Source organism: Oncorhynchus clarkii, chromosome 31 (assembly GCF_045791955.1).
Source record: "Oncorhynchus clarkii lewisi isolate Uvic-CL-2024 chromosome 31, UVic_Ocla_1.0, whole genome shotgun sequence".
Taxonomy (NCBI): Eukaryota; Metazoa; Chordata; class Actinopteri; order Salmoniformes; family Salmonidae; genus Oncorhynchus; species Oncorhynchus clarkii.
The window spans coordinates 26,228,690-26,251,834 of record NC_092177.1 but is presented as its reverse complement, the minus strand read 5'-3'; the positions used below and the strand labels follow the sequence as shown (position 1 = coordinate 26,251,834).

Sequence of the window (23,145 nt, the reverse complement as noted above, 5' to 3'; positions counted from 1 at the left end):
TGACTGGTACATGTGCATTCTTGTGTATCATAGTGGTTATCAATGTGTAACACACAGTACCACAAGCTCTGTTCCTCTATCAGACGCACAGCGGGAAAGCATGTAATTAATAAAGAACACATCCTCCCTGGGCATCTCCTCGAGTGCACCTGCTGTTTCTGTGTTCCTCTGCAGCATGGCAACGTCCTGTACTGCAGCATAGTGAAATGGCAGCCTATTCCCAATATAGTGCACTACTTTGGACCAGGTTCCCATAGAACTCTGGTCAAAGTAGTGCACTACATAGGGAATAGGGAGCCATATTGGACACACCCTCAGTCCTCCTTAAATGGGGCTATCAGCGTTCTGGCTGGGACATGCAGATGATGATCAACTCCACCGCTCACACTCCTGTTTTAGAGAGGCTGGGTCAATAAGGGTGTTGTATTTCTCTTTCATTAAGTCTTGTCTTCTGTATCCACCCTCTCTATTCAATCACATTTATCGTCATGGGAAACATATGTTTACATTGCCAAAGCAAGTGAACTAGATACATCAACAAAAAAACTAAAGTGAAATAAACAATAACAATTAACAGTAAACATTACACTCACAGAAGTTCCAAAAGAATAAAGACATTACAAATATATTATGTCTATATACAGTGTTGTAACGATGTGCAAATAGTTAAAGTACAAAAGGGAAAATAAATAAGCATAAATATGGGTTGTATTTACAATGGTGCTTGTTCTTCACTGGTTGCCCTTTTCTCGTGGCAACAGGTCACAAATCTTGCTGCTGTGATGGCACACTGTGGTATTTCACCCAATAGATACGGGAGTTTATCAAAATTGGATTTGTTTTCAAATTCTTTGTGGGTCTGTGTAATCTGAGGGAAATATGTGTCTCTAATATGGTCATACATTTGGCAGGAGGTTAGGAAGTGCAGCTCAGTTTCCACCTCATGTTGTAGCCTTTCTCCTCTTGAGAGCCAATAGCAAGGCTATGCTCACTGAGTCTGGACATAGTCAAAGTTTTCCTTAATTTTGGGTCAGTCACAGTGGTCAGGTATTCTACCACTGTGTACTCTCTGTTTAGGGCCAAATAGCATTCTAGTTTGCTAATTGTTAATTCTTTCCAATGTGTAGAGTAATTATATTTTTGTTTTCTCATTAAACTAATTGTCTAATTGTGTTGCTGTCCTGGGGCTCTGTGGGGTCCGTTTGTGTTTGTGAACAGAGCCCCAGGACCAGCTTGCTTAGGGGACTCTTCTCCAGGTTCATCTCTCAGTAATGACTTTGTTATGGAAGGTTTGGGAATCGCCTCCTTTTAGGTGGTTGTAGAATTTTACATCTCTTTTCTGGATTTTGATCATAGCGAATATCGGCCTAATTCTGCTCTGAATGTATTATTTGGTGTTTTACATTGTACACGGAGGATATTCATGCAGTCTCTCAATTTGATGTTTGTCCTATTTAGTGAATTCTTGGTTGGTGAGCGGACCCCAGACCTCACAACCATAAAGGGCAAATGGGTCTAGAACTGATTTGAGTATTTTTAGCCAAATCCTAATTGGTATGTGGAATTTTATGTTCCTTTTGATGGCATAGAAGGCCCTTCTTGCCTTGTCTCTCAGCTCATTCACAGCTTTGTGGAAGTTACCTGTGGCGCTGATGTTTAGGCCGAGGTATGTATCATTTTTTGTGTGCTTTAGGGCAACGGTGTCTAGATGGAATTTGTATTTGTGGTCCTGGCAACTGGACCTTTTTTGGAACACCATTATGTTTGTCTTACTGAGATTTACTGTCAGGGCCCAGGTCTGACAGAATCTGTGCATAAGATCTAGGTGCTGCTGTAGGCCCTCCTTGGTTGGTGACAGAAGCACCAGATCATCAGTAGACATTTCACTTCAGATTCTTGTGAGGATCTGTTCTCGCACTCGCTCTCTCTCTCTCTGTCTGTCTCTGTCTGTCTCTGTCTGTCTCTGTCTGTCTCTCTGTCTCTCTGTCTCTGTCTCTGTCTCTGTCTCTCTCTCTCTGTCTCTCTCTCTGTGTGAACAAAGAAGCACACCTCACATATAGCAGACACATTCATTATTTGTATTGTTTTGATATTAGCCCACCTTTCTTTGACGCACACAAACAGTTCACATAGCAGATCGGCTCTGGGAACATCATCATTTGGCCAAATATCACAGGTATCACAATGCATATCATCCCTGTCACCCAGTCTGGAGTCCGTCAAGGTGTAAAGGTGAACGGTAAGTATCAGGGATGTGTCTGTCCCAAGACGTGTGCTAACCCACGTCTCTTTTGTCTCTCTGTTCTTCTCTTCCATGTCTCTCCTTTGCTGCTGTTGCGGACATGTCTTCTGTTGCTCCCCTGGCTCTCCAAATAAGGTAAGAAATACTTTAAGTTAGAGGGACTCCACCATCCCAACTCACATACAGTGCACACCTCCATGACCTTACTGACTTAAATGACCTCATAAACAGGACAAAGTAAGACAACGAAGCACCTTTATGATCCGCATATACAGTGGCACCCAGCACTGAGTGTCATTCCACCAATAGCTGGGAAGATGTACTGTATATCATTTGCATATAATAAACTATACATTGACATGTAATTCACAGTTCCAAGCAAAGGAAAGGGGCTGAATATAAGGCTGGAGCCCTTCATTATATGGGTGGATGTTGTGTGGATACCAGATTCTATATGTTGGCAGATCCGTTTGAAAGCGTTGCAATGTAGAGACGGTCTATAAGGACATATAGATGACTAAATCTCTATAGTGACTCCGTGTAGGCACGTCAGAACGAATCTGACAACGATCAGAGTATGATGGAAGTTCAAACACGATATATATCCTACGTCACTAAATGTTTTTATACGTAAGTATGTTGTGGCGTAGGTAGCCTACAATAACTGCTTTCGGCACCTGATTTGGCAGTGCGTTAAAAATAATAGGTTTATAAAACAAAATGATTTGCTCGATCAAAATTGTTATTGGAAACACGTGGATTGTTTATTAAGGCAGAACGTTTTTCTGTTTGAATCGAAAGAGAAGAGGAGGTTAGCAAGGGTATGTTGTGGTTGTGTTTTCGAAAGTCTTTGTTTGGGAAGGACTCTGTCTGTGCAGCAGCCACCACGCGGTCGGCCACATTTCAGCAGCAGCGCGAGCTGGCCGCTTGTGTGGGGCTGTCCACCCGTGTGGTGCTGAAACTCGCTTCAGAGCTCAGTGGAAGCGCGTTCCCACTCCCTCTCTCGCTCTCCCTACCAACCTTCGTCGTTCTGTCAGACTCGGATTATCTAATAGCAAAGCTGATATATTGTTTTTCATATTTAGATACATTCGTTGCACTATTGTGATATGATGTAAGCTACGGCTTGTGATTTGTATAATAATATAGCGTTTACTTTCACTGGAGGTTTTGCTTTTTTTTCATTGCGGATATAAATAATTCCGTCAGATGCCAGTGTTGCTAGGCAGACCTCGAGGGATGACGAAATCGCGCAACCCTTTAATCTCCTAGACCCGATTCGTGGTCGACCAAAAAAAAGTGTCGATAGAATATGTCCAAATCACAAATATTAGGGCGGTCTATTCAGCTCTCAGGTAATTAGTTAATGTCATGGAAATAGGCCAGTGAAGTGTGTGTGTGTGTGGGAGAGCAATCTCCGCTCCCCCTCTCTTTTCATTTGCTCTTCAGACCTCATGCAGATATTTTTAAGACGGCTTGTGGGATGTATTTATATTCGGAGCCACGTGGGTTGCTCTTATGACGTGCTCAGGCTGTGCTGCGCCTGCTTTCTGTTACCACAGGACGGCAACGGAGAGCCTTTGTCTCCCACACAGACATCAGGAAGCATTGAGCCCGAGCCCGAGCCCGTATGATACCTAGAGTTTTAGAACCACCACTTTACAACCTATAATACCTCTTTTAACTCTGCAATGATTTACAGTACAGCTGTGCACATACTAGTATTCCATCTGTAATTAATTTATAACAATTTAATAAGAACATTTAGTTCCTTCACCAGCTGATAATGATAATAGATTTTTTTTATTTATTATCATGTTGAATTGCTATGGTGCTATGGTATCGGTTTCCCAAGTAATGACATTTTCACTGTAGCTATAAATGACAGCTAAATCCTGTTGTTTAACTCATTAGATGCTGTGCACCAATAGCGTGCAGAACTGTACAAAGATATCTACAAAAAGCTTCCCCATCACTGTAGAATATGAGACACTTTGGATTACTGATTGATTATTGCCACTCCTGCGAGAGGCCGAATGTTGGATGGAATCATATAAAGGTGTTGATGTGTTGTGGGACCATGTGGAATAGACTGGGTGTGTGGCAGGTGCTGCTATGGTGTCATGTCGTCTTTCTCTTGTTGGTTACAATAGATGGACAGACTCGCTACATCATCCCGGAGGAACTGAAATAGGGCTCTGTGGTAGGAAATCTAGCCAAAGATCTGGGGTTGGGACTATCTGATATTTACCATCGTAAATTACGGATAACCTCGGAGGCTGGTAAGCAGGATTTCAGAGTGGATTTGGAGAGCTGGTCGTCAGTGAGAGGATAGACAGAGAGGGTATGTGTGGACAAAGAGTTCCGTGTCTATTGCCTTTGGAGATAGTGATATAAAGTAATTTGCAGCTGCACTGAGTCGAGATTCAAATGCAGGGGGATATTAATGACAATTCTCCCTGTTTTCTTACGAAAAAAAAGGGGCTGGAGATTGTAGAGTCAGCAAACCCAGGCTCACGATTTCCACTCGAAAGTGCACTGGATTCTGGTGGAGCTGCAAAAACAATAATCTCTTACTGCATTAACATTAACGAACAAAAACCACTGTGATGGGACAACATTCAGGAACCTCTGAGACTAATATTAGGGTGCTTGATATTAACGATAACGCACCACTGTTTGAGAGACAGCTTTATGAGGCTAGTGTTAACGAAAATGTTGCTCACGTCACTGTGATTTTACCCGTAAAAGCGACAGATCCAGATGAAGAACGTGGGGATATCGAGCAGGTCTTTTGTCGATCAAACGCCAGACTCAGTGGCAACATGATTTGAAATGTACCATTTATCTGGGTTAATTATAGTAAAAGCTGAACTAGATTATGAAAAAAACGTATTCACATGTATTTCACGTTATTACTAAAAACAAAGGCAACCCAGAGATGGATGGGCATTGTGGTGTTGAATTTCAAATAACTGACGTCAATGGCAACATCCCAGAAATCATTATGACGTCTCTAAGTACTACTGTTCCGGAGGATTCGCCTATCGGGAATGGGACAGCTTTGCCAAACGCTAAAGACCCAGATTCAGGAGACAATGGGAAGGTGAGGTTGAGCGTGTCCCCAACGTCAAATTGAATCAAATTGAACCCGTCCGTATCCAAGCATTATGCAACGGTAACTAACGCATCTCTTGACAGTGAGCGTCACTCCCAGTATAGAGATCAGTGCTAGTGATTCAGGAGAAAACCCTCTATCCAGCAAGAAAACTATCACTGTTGGTGTGTTAGATGTGAATGACAATCTACCGCTATTCTCTCAGCCTTCCTACCCAGTGTATGTAAAAGACAATTACACACCGGGGAAAATATTATTTTCAACCTCCGTTACTGATCCAGACCTGGGGGATTGTGTCCGTCCTAGACTCCAAAGTGCAGGGCGTGTTTGTGTCCTCCTGTGTGACACAGACATCTGCAGATCCAGCTCTACACTGACGGGCCTATTAAGTACGTAGAGGTCCTGGGAGGGGACATGTCTCAGAGTCTCTCGCATGTCAGAGTTCAGTGATTTCACCTTCGTTAAGCCCAGCAGCAACACTGTTTTGTTTCAACATTGCACAAATCAATGCTTGTTATTTTAGGTTCAGAACAAAGCTCGGTTGATAAATAATGGATAACTTGGTCACCGAATTTAGAGATATTTTGATATATTTTTTCTGCCACTCAATTATTATTTTATGTAAACTATAAGAGATCTAGTCAAATATATTTTCTTCAAAGCAAGGGGCTCTATTGGAATGCCAATGTTTTGGTATCTGTGCGCAAAGTCACACGATATTTCCGACGTCGCTTCACACATTTATGAATTATTAAATATAACCTACCTCTGGACTCTCCATAATATTTTTCACATCAATATAGACAATGTATTATTGTTCAATGGAAAATACAGTCCTTCTCTCTCTCTCTCTCTCTCTCTCTCTCTCTCTCTCTCTCTCTCTCTCTCTCTCTCTCTCTCTCTCTCTCTCTCTCTCTCTCTCTCTCTCTCTCTCTCTCTCTCTCTCTCTCTCTCTCTCTCTCTCTCTCTCTCTCTCTCTCTCTCTCTCTCTCTCTCTCTCTCTCTCTCTCTCTCTCTCTCTCTCTCTCTCTCTCTCTCTCTGTGTGTGTGTTGCTCTGTCAGAGCGCTTGGACAGCTCCTGGATGCTGCTCTGGCTTTAAAAAGGCTGTTATTTTGGCCTCTCATTGGGTGTTAGAGATGCACGCTGTGCACCAATAGCGTGCAGAACTGTTCAAAGAGATCTACTCCCTCCCCCTAGCCTCAGCACCTTAACCCTTACAATATTCTGAGCTGGAGAAGAGAGGGGGGCGCAGTCATACACACGGAGATACAACATCCTCTAAACACATACTTATCGTGATACAAAATTAACGAAATAATGCTTAATGAAATATGTATTCTGGAGAGGTATTTTGATATGAAGCTCTTTGTTCTGGACAGTATTTAAGTGGGAATTGTGTTATAACGGATCAGGGATGACAAAGATAATGGGATACCGAGACTGGAGATGGCTGGCTCTTTGGTGGCATAATTTCTTTCTCTTGTGGAGTACAATAGACGGACAGACTCGCTACACCATCCCGGAGGAACTGAAACAGGGCTCTGTGGTAGGAAATCTAGCCAAAGATCTGGGTTTGGGACTATCTGAGATATTTGACCGTAAACTGCGTGTCGCTTCTGAGGCTGGTAAGCAGTATTTCAGTGTGGATGCAGGGAAGGGCGAGCTGATCGTCAATGAAAGAATAGAAAGAGAGACTGTATGTGGACAAAGCGCCAGCTGCGTTTTACCTCTGCAGGTTGTCATTGAGAACCCGTTACAGTTGTATCGAATTGAGGTGGAAATACGAGACATAAATGACAATTCGCCAAATTTTATAACAAATTAACTCACGTTGAAAATAGCGGAATCTGTTGTTGTAGGCAGGCGATTTTCTTTGGAGAGCGCAGAGGACCCAGATGTGGGAAGTAACGCACTCAAGTATTATACAATTAGTAAAGACGAGTGCTTTAGTTTAAAGGTAAAAGACCTTAATAATGGAAGAAAAGCCCCAGAGTTAGTATTAGAAAAACCTATAGATCGAGAGAAACAAGCTGTCCATCAGTTACTATTAACTGCACTAGACGGGGGGAGTCCTGTCAGATCCGGGACGTCACAGATAACTATTACAGTGCTTGATGTAAACGACAATTTTCCAGTGTTTGAAAAGGCATTGTACAAGGTTTCCATACACGAAAATAGTCCAAAGGTACTTTTATGGTCAAACTTAAAGCGATAGACGTAGACGATGTTCAAAATGGGGAGGTGAAGTATTCATTTGGTGAGCGCACCCCCAATGCCGTGCTTTCTATATTTGACATTGATTCAGACACAGGAGAGATGTTTTTGAAAGGAGAATTAGATTTCGAAAATGCGGCTACATATGAAATTGATATCAATGCAAAAGATAACGGCACTCCAGAAATGGAGGGACAATGTAGTGTTCGGGTGGAGGTAGTTGACGTAAACGACAACCCTCCTGAAATAATTTTGACCTCCAAGCCGAGTCCGTTGCGCGAAGACGCACCCAGTGGCACAGTAGTGGCTTTGATTAGTGCCCGAGACCAAGACTCCGGGAAAAACGGTAACGTAACGTTACAACTCCCGCGAGACTATCCTTTTAATCTGAAACCGTCATTTTCTAATAATTACGCACTGGTCACCAGTGGTGTTTTAGACCGAGAGAGCTTCTCAGAGTATAAAATTGAGATAACAGCCACAGATTCGGGCTCCCCTCCCCTGACTACCAAGAAAACTATACCTGTCAGTATCATTGATGTCAACGACAACTCCCCTAAATTCACTCAGTCCTCCTATGATGTCTATTTAAAAGAGAATGGACTACCAGGCTCCATGCTCTCCTCAGTATCTGCATCTGACCTGGATTTCGGGGATAATGCCAAAATCTCTTACTCCATCCTAGACTCCAAAGTGTCTGTCTCCTCCTATGTGTATATGAACTCTGATAACGGCAGCATCTACAGCATGCACTCGTTTGACTATGAGACACTGAAGGTGTTTCAGATTCTGGTGCAGGCAAAGGACCACGGCTCTCCGTCTCTGAGCAGCAACACCACTGTCCATGTTTTTATCCTGGACCAGAACGACAATGCCCCCGCTGTTATTTACCCCTCCGCTGCCCTGGGCTCGCTCTCTCACCAGAAGATGCCCCGCTCTTCTAAAGCAGGCCACCTGGTTACTAAGGTAACGGCCGTGGACGCAGACTCGGGTCATAACGCCTGGATCTCGTATAAACTGGCGGAGGCCACAGATGCGTCTCTGTTCAATGTCAATCTTTACACAGGGGAAGTAAGGACTAAACGCGCTGTGTCCGAGCAGGACGACTCCTCTCAGAGGCTGCTTATAGAGATAAAGGACGACGGGGAACCGGTACAGTCTTCCACGGTCACAGTGGCCATACTGGTAGAGGACGGGCTCCAAGAACCCATCTTGGACCTCCGGCAGAAAGCGCCAGAGCCTGGCAAGAAAAGCGGGAGAATCACCCTGTATTTGATCCTCTCTCTGGCCTCGGTGTCCATGCTGTCTCTGGTGACTTTTGTCATGTTAGCGGTCAAGTGCGTTAGAAACAGCAGGAGCAGCGGTAGTTGCTGCATGAGACTGGACGATTTGGACGACTACAATAACCCCAATAGAAACCTGCAGATCCAGCTCAACACTGACGGGCCTATTAAGTACGTAGAGGTCCTGGGAGGGGACATGTTGTCTCAGAGTCAGTCCTTCAGGTCCTGTCTCTCTCCCATGTCAGAGTTCAGTGATTTCACCTTCGTTAAACCCAGCAGCACCACTGACTTTAAGGAGATGATCAACGTTCTAGACGCGTCTTTACCCGACAGCGCCTGGACCTTTGAGAGCCAGCAGGTGAGCAGTGAACTGTAGTTGATTGTGATTGTTATGATATTCGAATGTAGACTGTTTTGTGACATATAGTAGTTTGTATTTCAAAATTTACCAAATCTCAACTTGTTCTTCTGATAGTAGTTTCCTTTACAATGATGGAATATAATGGTAGGTTCATTTTGAGACTCCATATGTCACGTCCTAAAGCCAGTAAATGCATAGTTACTAACTGTGCTGTGCAACTGAAGTCGGAGTGAAACTTAGAATTCAAGCAGTGTTTTGTCAATTCGAAATAATTTCACCATTGAACAAAACAGCGCAATTGTTCCATCCTTTAGGTGTATCCACGTTAGATAATTTGCTGTATGATTTCGCTATGATTTCGAAATAGCTGAATGATTTGAATCTTGGTTGTAATCCTCCGAGACAGTGTAAAAACTATTGTTACTGTCTGTAGTGCGTGTTGGGCATGATTATGTTTCAGTCTGACTGGTTTAAAGAGGCTGAGGGTTTCAGCACCATGGACAGCGACATTCCCTCTGAATGTGCTGTGTTGTTTTTGTGGCCGCGATGGCAAAGAGAGGCTAATTTATAATTGCTGTAAGATATACAGTATATTGTTCACATTCATTGCAGCTCAATCAATAGTTCATGTATAATAGTAAAACCAAGTGTTTCCTTCCTATGGGCTCCACTAGAATGGCAGTGTTTTGGATGATGTCTGCGCGTAATGAGAGAGAATATTTCTGATCATGGTTTACACTTGAACGCATTTATATGATGATCATGGTTGTTTACACTTTAACCTATTCATTTCTGTTGGCTATGGGCTGCCCTGTCCATAATAGATTTCACAACAATATAGATAGACAGTATATCAAAAATAGTGAGTTGACCATAACTATCTCTCTCTCTGTGTGTGTTGCGTCAGAGTGCTTATATGCAGCTCCTGGATGCTGCTGTGGCTTTAAGAGGTCTGTTCTGTTGGTCTCTCATTGGGTGTTAGAGATGCACGCTGTGCACCAATAGTGTGCAGAACTGTACAAAGAGATCTACTCCCGCCCCTCAGCCTCAGCACCGTAACCCTTACAATACTCCGAGCCGGAGAAGAGAGAGGGATGTACTTACATAGACGGAAGGATAATGTAATGCAATGAGAGAATAGATAGAGACACTTTATGCGGACAAAGCGCCAGCTGCATTTTACCTCTAAAGGTTGTAATTGAGAACCCGTTACAGTTACATCGAATTGAGGTGGACATATGAGACATAAATGACAATTCCCCTACTTTTCTCACAAAGGAGCAGGCTTTAAAAATTGCAGAATCGACTGTAGCGGGTGTTCATTTTCCACTGGAGAGAGCAGAGGACCCTGACGTGGGAAGCAACTCATTTAAATCCTATACCATCAGTAAAGACGACTGTTTTAGTTTAAAAGTAAAAGAGCTTCGTAATGGAAGAAAAGTCCCTGAACTGGTTTTAGAGAAACCACTTGACCGAGAGAGAAAAGCTGTCCATCAGCTAATATTGACAGCACTAGATGGGGGGAGTCCAGTCAGATCCGGGACGTCACAGATAACAATCACAGTGCTTGATGTAAATGATAATATCCCAGTATTCGAAAAATCAATGTATAAAGCTTCCATCGGCGAAAATAGCGCAAAAGGCGCTTTCATGGTTAAACTTAAGGCAACGGATAAAGATGATGGTCAAAATGGTGAGGTAAAATATACATTTGGTGAGCACACACCCGAGTCTGTACTTTCTACATTTGATATTGATACGGAAAAAGGAGAGATGTTTTTGAAAGGTAAATTAGATTACGAAACTGCTGCAAACTTTGAAATTGATATCACTGCTAAAGATAAAGGTATCCCGGAGATGGAAGGACACTGTAGTGTGCAGGTGGAAGTGGTTGACCTGAACGACAATGCTCCCGAAATCGTTCTCACCTCCCAACCGAGTCCGGTGCGAGAAGATGCGCCAAGTGGCACAGTCGTGGCTTTGATCAGCGCCCGGGACCTAGACTCCGGTAATAACGGTAAAGTTACGTTACAACTCCCGCGAGACTATAATTTTAGTTTGAAACCGTCATTTTCTAATAATTATGCACTGGTCACCAGTGGTGTTTTAGACCGAGAGAGCTTCTCGGGGTATAATATTGAGATAACAGCCACAGATTCGGGCTCCCCTCCCCTGACTACCAAGAAAGCTATACCTGTCAGTATCATTGATGTCAACGCCAACTCCCCTAAATTCACTCAGTCCTCCTATAATGTCTATTTAAAAGAGAATGGACTACCAGGCTCCATGCTCTCCTCAGTATCTGCATCTGACCTGGATTTCGGGGATAATGCCAAGATCTCCTACTGTATCCTGGACTCCAAAGTGCAGGGCGTGTCTGTCTCCTCCTATGTGTATATGAACTCTGATAACGGCAGCATCTACAGCATGCACTCGTTTGACTATGAAACACTGAAGGTGTTTCAGATTCTGGTGCAGGCAAAGGACCACGGCTCTCCGTCTCTGAGCAGCAACGCCACTGTCCATGTTTTTATCCTGGACCAGAACGACAATGCCCCCGCTGTTATTTCCCCCTCCGTTATTTCCCCCAACGTTCTAGACGCGTCTTTACCCGACAGCGCCTGGACCTTTGAGAGCCAGCAGGTGAGCAGTGAAGTGTAGTTGATTGTGATGGTTATGATATTCGAATGTAGACTGTTTAGTGACGTCATTAATCACCATTTGAAGAATACGTAACAAAATAACCTCCACTGGTGTCTTTCATTCCATAAATCATAGCTTGTTGTTTGGGGTGGTTGTTTATATAGAATAAGAATATTTTGTGGCTAGCGCATAGTTTATGCTCAGTATTCGTCATGTATTAGAGGAAGTAGGTGCAGTGAAAAACTCTGCCACGGAACCTTACAATAATATGAATCGAAATCATGGTTTCAGTTTTTCATAATACAATTATGTAAAAAATATTATCAGCCGGTTACTCTTAATTGAACTGCTGACGTAGGCAGCCATCTTCAATGGATGATTAGAAATCCCCTGGTCATAATCATCAGTGACTCTGAGTGATAATGTTTCTGTGGGTGTTAAACGTAGTGGTAGTTCTGTTGTGACCCTGATTAACACCACCTCGGAATCAACGGTGTGATTCTGTGGGCTCATGGCAGTCTAACAGAGAAGTACATTTACAGTTGTTGAACATTTTTAAATTGTACAATTGCTGGTATTTTTATGATTGATTGCAGCTCATTTGATAGTTTATATAAACTTAGTAGTTTAAAAAAAAAAGTGTTTCCTTCCACTTGGGCTCTTTTTAGAATGACTGTTTGGGATGAAGTCTGTGAGCAATAGGGTGTTTTATTTTCCATCCTGGTTTACACCTTAACACATTCTGAGTCATAGGCTTACCTCTAGGCTGCCCATAGGATGTTGTACATCAACATGAACAGTATATTATTGCAGGGGCTAATGGGACTCTCTCTGTGTGCTGTCAGTGGGTGTTAGAGCGCGTGGGTAGTGTGACTGCTGTGGCTTTAAGAGGTCTGTACTGGTGGCCCCTCATTGGGTGTTAGAGATGTACGCTGTGCACCAATAGTGTGCAGAACTGTCCAAAGAGATCTACCCCCTCCCCCAGCCTCAGCAACGTAACCCTTACAATACTCCGAGCTGGAGGAGAGAGAGGGATGCGCTTCCATACACGTAAAGACTACATACTCCAGACACGTCCATGTCGTGATAAAACATTTATGGGAAAATTGCTGAATGGAATATACATTCTGGAGATGTTTTGATATGACACTCTTTGTTCTGGACAGTATTTCATTAGGAATTGTGCTGTAACGGATCAGGGATGACAAAGAGAATGGGATACCGAGACTGGAGATGGCTGGCTCTTTGGTGGCATCATTTCTTTCTCCTGTGGAGTACAATAGACGGACAGACTCGCTACACCATCCCGGAGGAACTGAAACAGGGCTCTGTGGTAGGAAATCTAGCCAAAGATCTGGGTTTGGGACTATCTGAGATTTTTGACCGTAAACTGCGTGTCGCCTCTGAGGCTGGTAAGCAGTACTTCAGTGTGGATGCGGGGAAGGGCGAGCTGGTCGTCAATGAGAGAATAGACAGAGAGACTTTATGCGGACAAAGCGTCAGCTGCGTTCTACCTCTGCAGGTTGTTATTGAGAACCCGTTACAACTATATCGTGTTGAGGTAGAAATACAAGATATGAATGACAACTCCCCTAGTTTTCCTTCAAAACAACATACATTAGAGATAGCTGAATCTACTGCAGCAGGTGTACGTTTTCCATTAGAAAGCGCACAAGACCCAGATGTTGGAAGTAATTCTCTAAAATCATATACTCTTAGTAAAGACGAATGTTTTACTTTAAAATTAAAAGAAATCACTGGTGGAAGAAAAGTGCCAGAACTGGTTTTGGCAAAACCTCTGGACAGAGAGAAAAAGGTTTTCCATCAGCTATTATTGACAGCGCTTGATGGGGGTAATCCCATAAGATCCGGAACGGCACAAATAACAATTACAGTGCTTGATAACAATGACAACATTCCCGTTTTTGAAAAAACTGTGTATAAAGTTTATGTAAGTGAAAGTAGCGCGAAGGGTACTCTAATACTACAACCTAAAGCGACAGACATCGACGAGGGCCAAAATGGGGAGGTGGATTATGCGTTCGGTGTGCATACACCTGATTCCGTGCTGTCTGTATTTGAGATTGATCCTGTGACCGGTAAATTATTTTTAAAGGGGGAATTAGATTTCGAGAGTGCTGTAAATTTTGAAATTGACATCAGCGCGAAAGACAAAGGCACCCCTAAAATGGAGGGACATTGTAGTGTGCAGGTAGAAGTCGTAGACGTTAATGACAACTCTCCTGAAATCGTCCTCACCTCTAAACCGAGCCCTGTGCGCGAAGACGCACCCAGTGGCACAGTAGTGGCTTTGATCAGTGTCCGGGACCTAGACTCCGGGAATAACGGTAACGTAACGTTAGAGCTCCCGCGAGACTATCCTTTCAAACTAAAACCGTCATTTTCTAATAATTACGCACTGGTCACCAGTGGTGTTTTAGACCGAGAGAGCTTCTCAGAGTATAAAATTGAGATAACAGCCACTGATTCGGGCTCCCCTCCCCTGACTACCAAGAAAACTATACCTGTCAGTATCATTGATGTCAACGACAACTCCCCTAAATTCACTCAGTCCTTCTATGATGTCTATTTAAAAGAGAATGGACTACCAGGCTCCATGCTCTCCTCAGTATCTGCATCTGACCTGGATTTCGGGGATAATGCCAAAATCTCTTACTCCATCCTAGACTCCAAAGTGTCTGTCTCCTCCTATGTGTATATGAACTCTGATAACGGCAGCATCTACAGCATGCACTCGTTTGACTATGAGACACTGAAGGTGTTTCAGATTCTGGTGCAGGCAAAGGACCACGGCTCTCCGTCTCTGAGCAGCAACGCCACTGTCCATGTTTTTATCCTGGACCAGAACGACAATGCCCCCGCTGTTATTTACCCCTCCGCTGCCCTGGACTCGCTCTCTCACCAGAAGATGCCCCGCTCTTCTAAAGCAGGCCACCTGGTTACTAAGGTAACGGCCGTGGACGCAGACTCGGGTCATAACGCCTGGATCTCGTATAAACTGGCGGAGGCCACAGATGCGTCTCTGTTCAATGTCAATCTTTACACAGGGGAAGTAAGGACTAAACGGGCTGTGTCCGAGCAGGACGACTCCTCTCAGAGGCTGCTTATAGAGATAAAGGACGACGGGGAACCGGTACAGTCTTCCACGGTCACAGTGGCCATACTGGTAGAGGACGGGCTCCAAGAACCCATCTTGGACCTCCGGCAGAAAGCGCCAGAGCCCGGCAAGAAAAGCGGGAGAATCACCCTGTATTTGATCCTCTCTCTGGCCTCGGTGTCCATGCTGTCTCTGGTGACTTTTGTCATGTTAGCGGTCAAGTGCGTTAGAAACAGCAGGAGCAGCGGTAGTTGCTGCATGAGACTGGACGATTTGGACGGCTACAATAACCCCAATAGAAACCTGCAGATCCAGCTCAACACTGACGGGCCTATTAAGTACGTAGAGGTCCTGGGAGGGGACATGTTGTCTCAGAGTCAGTCCTTCAGGTCCTGTCTCTCTCCCATGTCAGAGTTCAGTGATTTCACCTTCGTTAAACCCAGCAGCACCACTGACTTTAAGGAGATGATCAACGTTCTAGACGCGTCTTTACCCGACAGCGCCTGGACCTTTGAGAGCCAGCAGGTGAGCAGTAAACAACAGCATTGTGACGAATAATATTCCTGACTAGTGCTTTATGACGTCCTATCATGATAATTCAGAGTTCATTTTTCATGTAGCCCATGATGTCATAATCCGTAAGTGAAGATCCACCATCAGTTATGACATCACACCCTGAGAGTTTATGAAGAACTGTATTGTGACGTTTAATTGTCCAGGGTGCACTTTATGATATAACAATGTCGGCCTAATATTATATAGTATTAGCGCCAAATCATGCTTACCGGTGTGCACATTCACCTCAACGTTGTAGCACGTTAACCTGCATGTCATATATGGTTGTAGAGTAGTTCAGAAAAATAATTCATTGTAAACACTTATCAACTACATAAAACATGTAGGCTTGTGGTTTCATGTAAAATATTTTCTTCATGACGAAAATGATGAAGACAATTATGATTTTCCAAAATATGAATTTACACCGGACAAATTGTGTTAATAGTTATTAAACCCTTTTTCGTTGATTTGCCTCATTTAGCATACCAGTGAATTATATGGATTTCTTTAGGCCTATATCATAGCACTGTAATTTCTCATTAAATTATTTTGTCAGTACCGTAGGCCTACTAATTTTCACCGGATCAAACGATAAGTGCATATGCCATTTCTTAACTGTTGTAGTAGGCCTGTTACAACACAGCTGTTGTAAGTAGGCCAATGCTCGTTGTATTTGTCATCAATGACATTGCTGCCTCCTTGCCAAGACGAGTCTAGGTTACATAATGGTGTATGATTCAAGCGTTATCGACACGTCTGAAATGGAAACGCTTTGGAAACATGCCACCTTGCGGCTAAATCTATCATTGCAATTTGACCATCAGTTCATCACTTCCCTTTTAACGTTGCATATATTCAGTGGAATAAGTTCCTTTCGTTGACAAAACATAGCAACAAGTTCATACTTACAGTTGTGGTTCATACCCACCCTTTTTGTTTCGGTCTGTGCAGCATGCCGTTGGAAAAGGCATAAGTCACTTTCTTAAAAAAAAAAAACTCTAGAATTTGCTTTTAGGCTTCCCTTTAACTTTCTGTTGTGCATTCAGAGTTGTTTTGCTTAAAACAATAATGGATTTCGCCTGTAACGTGTCGGTAACTTGGTTGTTAGTGCAAAAGAAGTGCCTCTAAAACGTTTTCACTCTCTCCGCTTTGTGAAAGAGTTCTTTCTGTATGGGGAGCAAGTCCCGGGTGCTCGGCCAATAGGAAACGGGTCTTTGTGTCCCCGCCCTAAGAGGAGCGGAGCAGAGGAGACAGACTGGGGAGAGTTTTAGCCGAGCCTTCAAGCAGTTTTACCTTTACTCTTTATTTTACATATATAATAGCGGCGTCATGATTACATATAAACTTCCCACCGCACTTTTTCTTAAGCGGAAGTGTTTACCAACAGCCTGGTACCGTTGTTTTCACGAAACCATGGATTAGTTAAGGTAAAGAGGAACTTTTAACTTTTCCATCCCCCGGACCCCTCTCATAATGGAATCCAGACAGAGGAAGCACTGCGGAGGGTGGCCCGTGCTGAGGCTATGGTTTTCCCTGGCTTGCCTCATGGGCGCGACCGCCCAGCTTAGTTACTCGGTGTCAGAAGAGCTCAGTCCGGGGGCTGTGGTCGGGAATATCGTTAAAGATTTGGGTCTCACCGTTCAAATGATAATTCAGAGAAAATTGCGGGTGGTCTCGGAATCTAACGCGCAGTACTTCGAGGTGAACCAGGCGACTGGGGATTTTATTATTAGACAGACAATTGACAGGGAACACATGTGCGAATTAAGTGCAACATGTTCACTGCATGTTGAGATTGTACTCGAGGACCCTTTAGCAATACATCGTGTTCTTGTGGATATTGTGGATGTGAATGACAATGCGCCGCAGTTTTCCACTAATAATATTTCCTTGGAGATATCAGAGGCGGCCGCGCCGGGCACCCGGTTCCGACTGGAAAGTGCGCACGATCCAGATGTGGGTATCAACTCTCTGCGTACGTATCACCTCGCATCCAACGACCGCTTTGTTTTGAATGTGGAAACGAAAAGTGACGGGGATAAGTTCCCGGAGTTAGTTTTAGTGAAGGCTTTGGATAGGGAGACGCAGGCCTCGTTTCGCCTGTTGCTTACTGCCCTAGACGGGGGACAGCCAGAGAAGTCTGGCTCCACTCTTCTACTCATTACAATTCTGGACGTCAATGACAACGCGCCCGTCTTTGACATGTCGATTAAAAAAGTTAGCGTGTTGGAGAATGTTGAAAAGGGCACTTTAGTAACGAAACTGAACGCAACCGACGCGGATTATGCTCAGAACGGGGAGGTCTCCTTCCTGTTTAGTAAATACACGCCGGACCGGGTGCTCAAGCTATTCAGCGTGGATTCGAAAACCGGTGAGGTCCGTGTGAATGGTCACGTGGATTACGAAACAGCGAATGAGTATTACGTCACTGTGCTGGCCAGGGATGGGGGAACCCCCGCCATGGAAGCATCCTGTAACATCAAAATTGAAGTCACTGACGTGAATGATAACTCTCCGGAGGTGATGTTGACGTCACTGACCAGTCCTATCCAGGAGGACGCAGCACTGGGCACAGTTATCGCCCTCATCAGCGCAAGGGACCTGGACTCTGGTAAGAACGGCAAGGTAACATTAAAGGTCCAGTCTAGTCTGCCCTTCAAACTCAACTCCGCCTTTGGAGAGCACTACAACCTCATCACCGACGGCAACCTGGACAGAGAGACCATGGCTGATTACACTGTGGTCATCATGGCGACCGACGCTGGATCCCCTCCCCTGTCGTCATGTACGACCTTCGTGGTCAAGCTGTCAGACGTGAATGACAACGCTCCGTCGTTCTCCCAGGCCTCTTACTCAGTGGACGTCCCCGAGAACAACGCCCCCAGCACCCCAATCGCCATGGTGGTGGCCTCTGACCCGGACATAGGGGAAAATGCCCGCGTCTCCTTTTCCATCCTGCCCAGCATGGTCCAGGGCTCACACATCTCCTCCTATGTCTACATCAACCCAGAGACTGGCCACATCTATAGCATGCACTCCCTGGACCATGAAACCCTCAGCGCCTTCCGCATTGAGGTACAGGCTCGAGACGCCGGGGCGCCACCTCGGACCACCAACGTCACCGTGCATGTATTCGTAGTAGATCTTAACGACAATGCGCCCCTCATCGTGTACCCCCCCTTCCCCCAGGATACGGGGCTGCAGCTCAGTGTACCGCTGTCGGCTGGGCCAGGGCATCTCATTAATAAACTGGTTGGGGTGGATCCCGATAGCGGTCATAACGCCTGGTTGTTCTACTCCATCGCCCCCGGGCCTCACGCTGCTCTGTTCCTCATCACCCCGCACACCGGCGAGCTCCGCACCACTCGCAAGCTAGCCGAGGAGGAGGGTGGCTCCGCCTATGACATCACTGTGGTCGTCCAGGACAACGGCGAACCTACTCTCTCCACCACTGTGGCCATTACGGTAACAGTGGAGGAGAAGGGCGCCAGTGACGCCGCCATGGAAAACCGGAAGACGTCGGGGATGCGGCAGACTGGGATGTCTGACATCACCCTGTACCTCATCATCTCACTGGCCTGCGTCTTGGCCATGTCCTTCCTCACCTTCTTCATCATCATGGTCCGATGCCTCCGCCACCGCAGCGACCATGGAGGGACAGGCTGCTGCTACAGCCATTACCGGCCCAGCAGGGCCTACCATCAGAGGCCCCACAAGGACCTCCACCTGCAGCTCAACACAGACGGACCCATCCGTTACATGGAGGTGGTGGGAGGAGCTCAAGACCCCCCAGGAACACGGACCTACAGACCCTGCTACTCCACCACCTCCAGCCGCAGTGACTTTATGTTTGTTAAGACACCCATGATGAGCCATAACAACACACTCAGTATGACGCTCAACAGGAAGCACCTAATGAACTCAGCCAATGAGGTGAGGGCACCAGGGGGCAGAAGGCAGGGTATTGGTGAGAACTCTATTAGCCATATCACAGGTGTTTCTAAAAAATCACTTGTTCAATGTAATTTGAGGTCTATAAGGACTAGGTTATAACCAGTGGCGGTGAAGGTTTTATCCAAAGATGGTTGTCTTTGTTGAGTTAGCTTACCATATTGAAAGGAGAATTCAACTCATGGTTCTAATACTATTTTTAACATCCAGTCTTGAGCCTGCTCACCTAGATTGACTAAGTCACGTAACAATGCAGTATTTCTCCTAAAGACTAGTGTTGTTGAGCCTCATCCTTCTCCTTAGGACGTGGTGACGGGGCTTTCCTTACTGTGTCATCCAGCTAGAGGAGGAGATGAAGGAGAAGAGGAGAGATTTAATGTTTCATCTGACCCAAGACTAGGAAATGCAGTCTACCTCTCTTTCTGACTTCCAATTACTAAACAAGATCAGCAGTGAAGCACTGTGCTATGAGAGAATGAGGGAGAGAGGGAATGGATGGATTGGAGGGCAGGGATTGGATGCAGAGAGGGAATGGATGGATTGGAGGGTAGGGATTGGATGGAGAGAGGGAATGGATGGATTGGAAGGCAGAGATTGGAGGGAGATAGAGGGGAAGGTTTAGAGTAGAGAGGAGGAGAGTAACAACAGATGGAAATAGAGTAACGGAATAGTAAAATAGGAAGTGAGGGAGAGGGGGATGTGAGGGAGAGGATGGAACAGAGGGAAGGAAAGGGAGAAGAGGGGGTGAATCAGTCAAAGAGTAAAGCAGAAGCTGAAAAACAAGAATTCCAGAGTCAGCGCTCGACCTCTCACTTCCTGTTGTCCTCTGAACCTTGATTGGTTCCATGCCTCTGACACCAAGACAACCATGGCCTCGCCCTGTGTGGACGTCTGTACGCCTGTGGCAGCAGCTCTGGCCAAACATTCCCAAACCTCATTCCCAGAGCACTTGTTAAGAATACCATTCCACTCTATGTTCTCGGGGTGTGGATGGAAAGGTATATTCCGTTAAATCTGTCCACATACAGTATACAGAGGACTCCTCTCTGTTCCTGACTCACTATGTAGTGCTGGGTTTCCAAGATGGCTGCCTGTGCTCTAGTTTTGATGATTCATGTGGAGAGACTGTGGCCTCTTTCCCAAATTTACATTTTTTTAATCCTTTTTTAATTTAGCCTATCCAGTGATTATAGTTTTAGTAAAGTCCTGACAGAAAGAGGTCAGTGGGTGGTGTTGTGGTTTAGTTTTAGTTTTTATGTTTCTCTGGTGGGTTACACAGCTTACGTTTCTCTGGTGGGTTACACAGCTTACGTTTCTCTGGTGGGTTACACAGCTTATGTTTCTCTGGTGGGTTACACAGCTTACGTTTCTCTGGTGGGTTACACAGCTTATGTTTCTCTGGTGGGTTACATAGCTTATGTTTCTCTGGTGGGTTACACAGCTTATGTTTCTCTGGTGGGTTACACAGCTTATGTTTCTCTGGTGGGTTACACAGCTTATGTTTCTCTGGTGGGTTACACAGCTTACGTTTCTCTGGTGGGTTACACAGCTTATGTTTCTCTGGTGGGTTACATAGCTTATGTTTCTCTGGTGGGTTACACAGCTTATGTTTCTCTGGTGGGTTACACAGCTTATGTTTCTCTGGTGGGTTACACAGCTTACGTTTCTCTGGTGGGTTACACAGCTTACGTTTCTCTGGTGGGTTACATAGCTTATGTTTCTCTGGTGGGTTACACAGCTTATGTTTCTCTGGTGGGTTACACAGCTTACGTTTCTCTGGTGGGTTACACAGCTTACGTTTCTCTGGTGGGTTACACAGCTTACGTTTCTCTGGTGGGTTACACAGCTTACGTTTCTCTGGTGGGTTACACAGCTTACGTTTCTCTGGTGGGTTACACAGCTTACGTTTCTCTGGTGGGTTACACAGCTTACGTTTCTCTGGTGGGTTACACAGCTTACGTTTCTCTGGTGGGTTACACAGCTTACGTTTCTCTGGTGGGTTACACAGCTTATGTTTCTCTGGTGGGTTACACAGCTTACGTTTCTCTGGTGGGTTACACAGCTTACGTTTCTCTGGTGGGTTACACAGCTTACGTTTCTCTGGTGGGTTACACAGCTTACGTTTCTCTGGTGGGTTACACAGCTTACGTTTCTCTGGTGGGTTACACAGCTTACGTTTCTCTGGTGGGTTACACAGCTTATGTTTCTCTGGTGGGTTACACAGCTTACGTTTCTCTGGTGGGTTACACAGCTTACGTTTCTCTGGTGGGTTACACAGCTTACGTTTCTCTGGTGGGTTACACAGCTTACGTTTCTCTGGTGGGTTACACAGCTTACGTTTCTCTGGTGGGTTACACAGCTTACGTTTCTCTGGTGGGTTACACAGCTTACGTTTCTCTGGTGGGTTACACAGCTTACGTTTCTCTGGTGGGTTACACAGCTTACGTTTCTCTGGTGGGTTACACAGCTTATGTTTCTCTGGTGGGTTACACAGCTTACGTTTCTCTGGTGGGTTACACAGCTTACGTTTCTCTGGTGGGTTACATAGCAGCTGTTTCTCTGGTGAGTTACATAGCTTACGTTTCTCTGGTGGGTTACACAGCTTACGTTTCTCTGGTGGGTTACACAGCTTACGTTTCTCTGGTGGGTTACACAGCTTACGTTTCTCTGGTGGGTTACATAGCTTATGTTTCTCAGGTGGGTTACACAGCTTACGTTTCTCTGGTGGGTTACACAGCTTACGTTTCTCTGGTGGGTTACACAGCTTACGTTTCTCTGGTGGGTTACATAGCTTATGTTTCTCTGGTGGGTTACACAGCTTACGTTTCTCTGGTGGGTTACACAGCTTACGTTTCTCTGGTGGGTTACACAGCTTACGTTTCTCTGGTGGGTTACATAGCTTATGTTTCTCTGGTGGGTTACACAGCTTACGTTTCTCTGGTGGGTTACACAGCTTACGTTTCTCTGGTGGGTTACATAGCTTATGTTTCTCTGGTGGGTTACACAGCTTATGTTTCTCTGGTGGGTTACACAGCTTATGTTTCTCTGGTGGGTTACACAGCAGCTGTTTCTCTGGTGGGTTACATAGCTTATGTTTCTCTGGTGGGTTACACAGCTTACGTTTCTCTGGTGAGTTACATAGCTTATGTTTCTCTGGTGGGTTACACAGCTTACGTTTCTCTGGTGAGTTACACAGCTTACGTTTCTCTGGTGGGTTACACAGCTTACGTTTCTCTGGTGGGTTACATAGCTTATGTTTCTCTGGTGGGTTACACAGCTTATGTTTCTCTGGTGGGTTACACAGCTTATGTTTCTCTGGTGGGTTACACAGCAGCTGTTTCTCTGGTGGGTTACATAGCTTATGTTTCTCTGGTGGGTTACACAGCTTACGTTTCTCTGGTGAGTTACATAGCTTATGTTTCTCTGGTGGGTTACACAGCTTACGTTTCTCTGGTGGGTTACATAGCAGCTGTTTCTCTGGTGAGTTACATAGCTTACGTTTCTCTGGTGGGTTACACAGCTTACGTTTCTCTGGTGGGTTACACAGCTTACGTTTCTCTGGTGGGTTACATAGCTTACGTTTCTCTGGTGGGTTACATAGCTTATGTTTCTCTGGTGAGTTACATAGCTTATGTTTCTCTGGTGGGTTACACAGC

At 45.0% G+C, this 23,145-nt stretch overlaps 2 protein-coding genes and 1 pseudogene across 11 annotated transcripts in view; all 3 read left to right on the top strand.

Moving 5' to 3' along the window:
• The window catches only part of LOC139391237 (protocadherin gamma-C5-like), a 76,646-nt gene that overhangs the window by 28,225 nt on the left and 25,276 nt on the right, over positions 1–23,145 (top strand). The window contains exon 1 of one of the 10 annotated variants that reach the window (XM_071138876.1): positions 13,064–15,505. The exons of 7 other annotated variants lie outside the window; for them this stretch is intronic. In XM_071138876.1, coding sequence (XP_070994977.1) covers positions 13,064–15,505 — 2,442 coding nt within the window. Of the gene's footprint in view, positions 1–13,063; positions 15,506–16,962; positions 19,472–23,145 lie in introns of those variants that run through there. 2 more of the 10 variants (XM_071138874.1, XM_071138875.1) reach the window with 2 other exon arrangements.
• LOC139390452 (protocadherin gamma-C5-like) lies at positions 6,776–9,234 on the top strand (annotated as a pseudogene).
• Positions 9,665–11,880, top strand: LOC139390451 (protocadherin gamma-C5-like). The gene is given in 2 exon segments (XM_071137580.1): positions 9,665–9,745; positions 10,354–11,880. Coding segments are annotated over 2 exon segments (1,608 nt in total).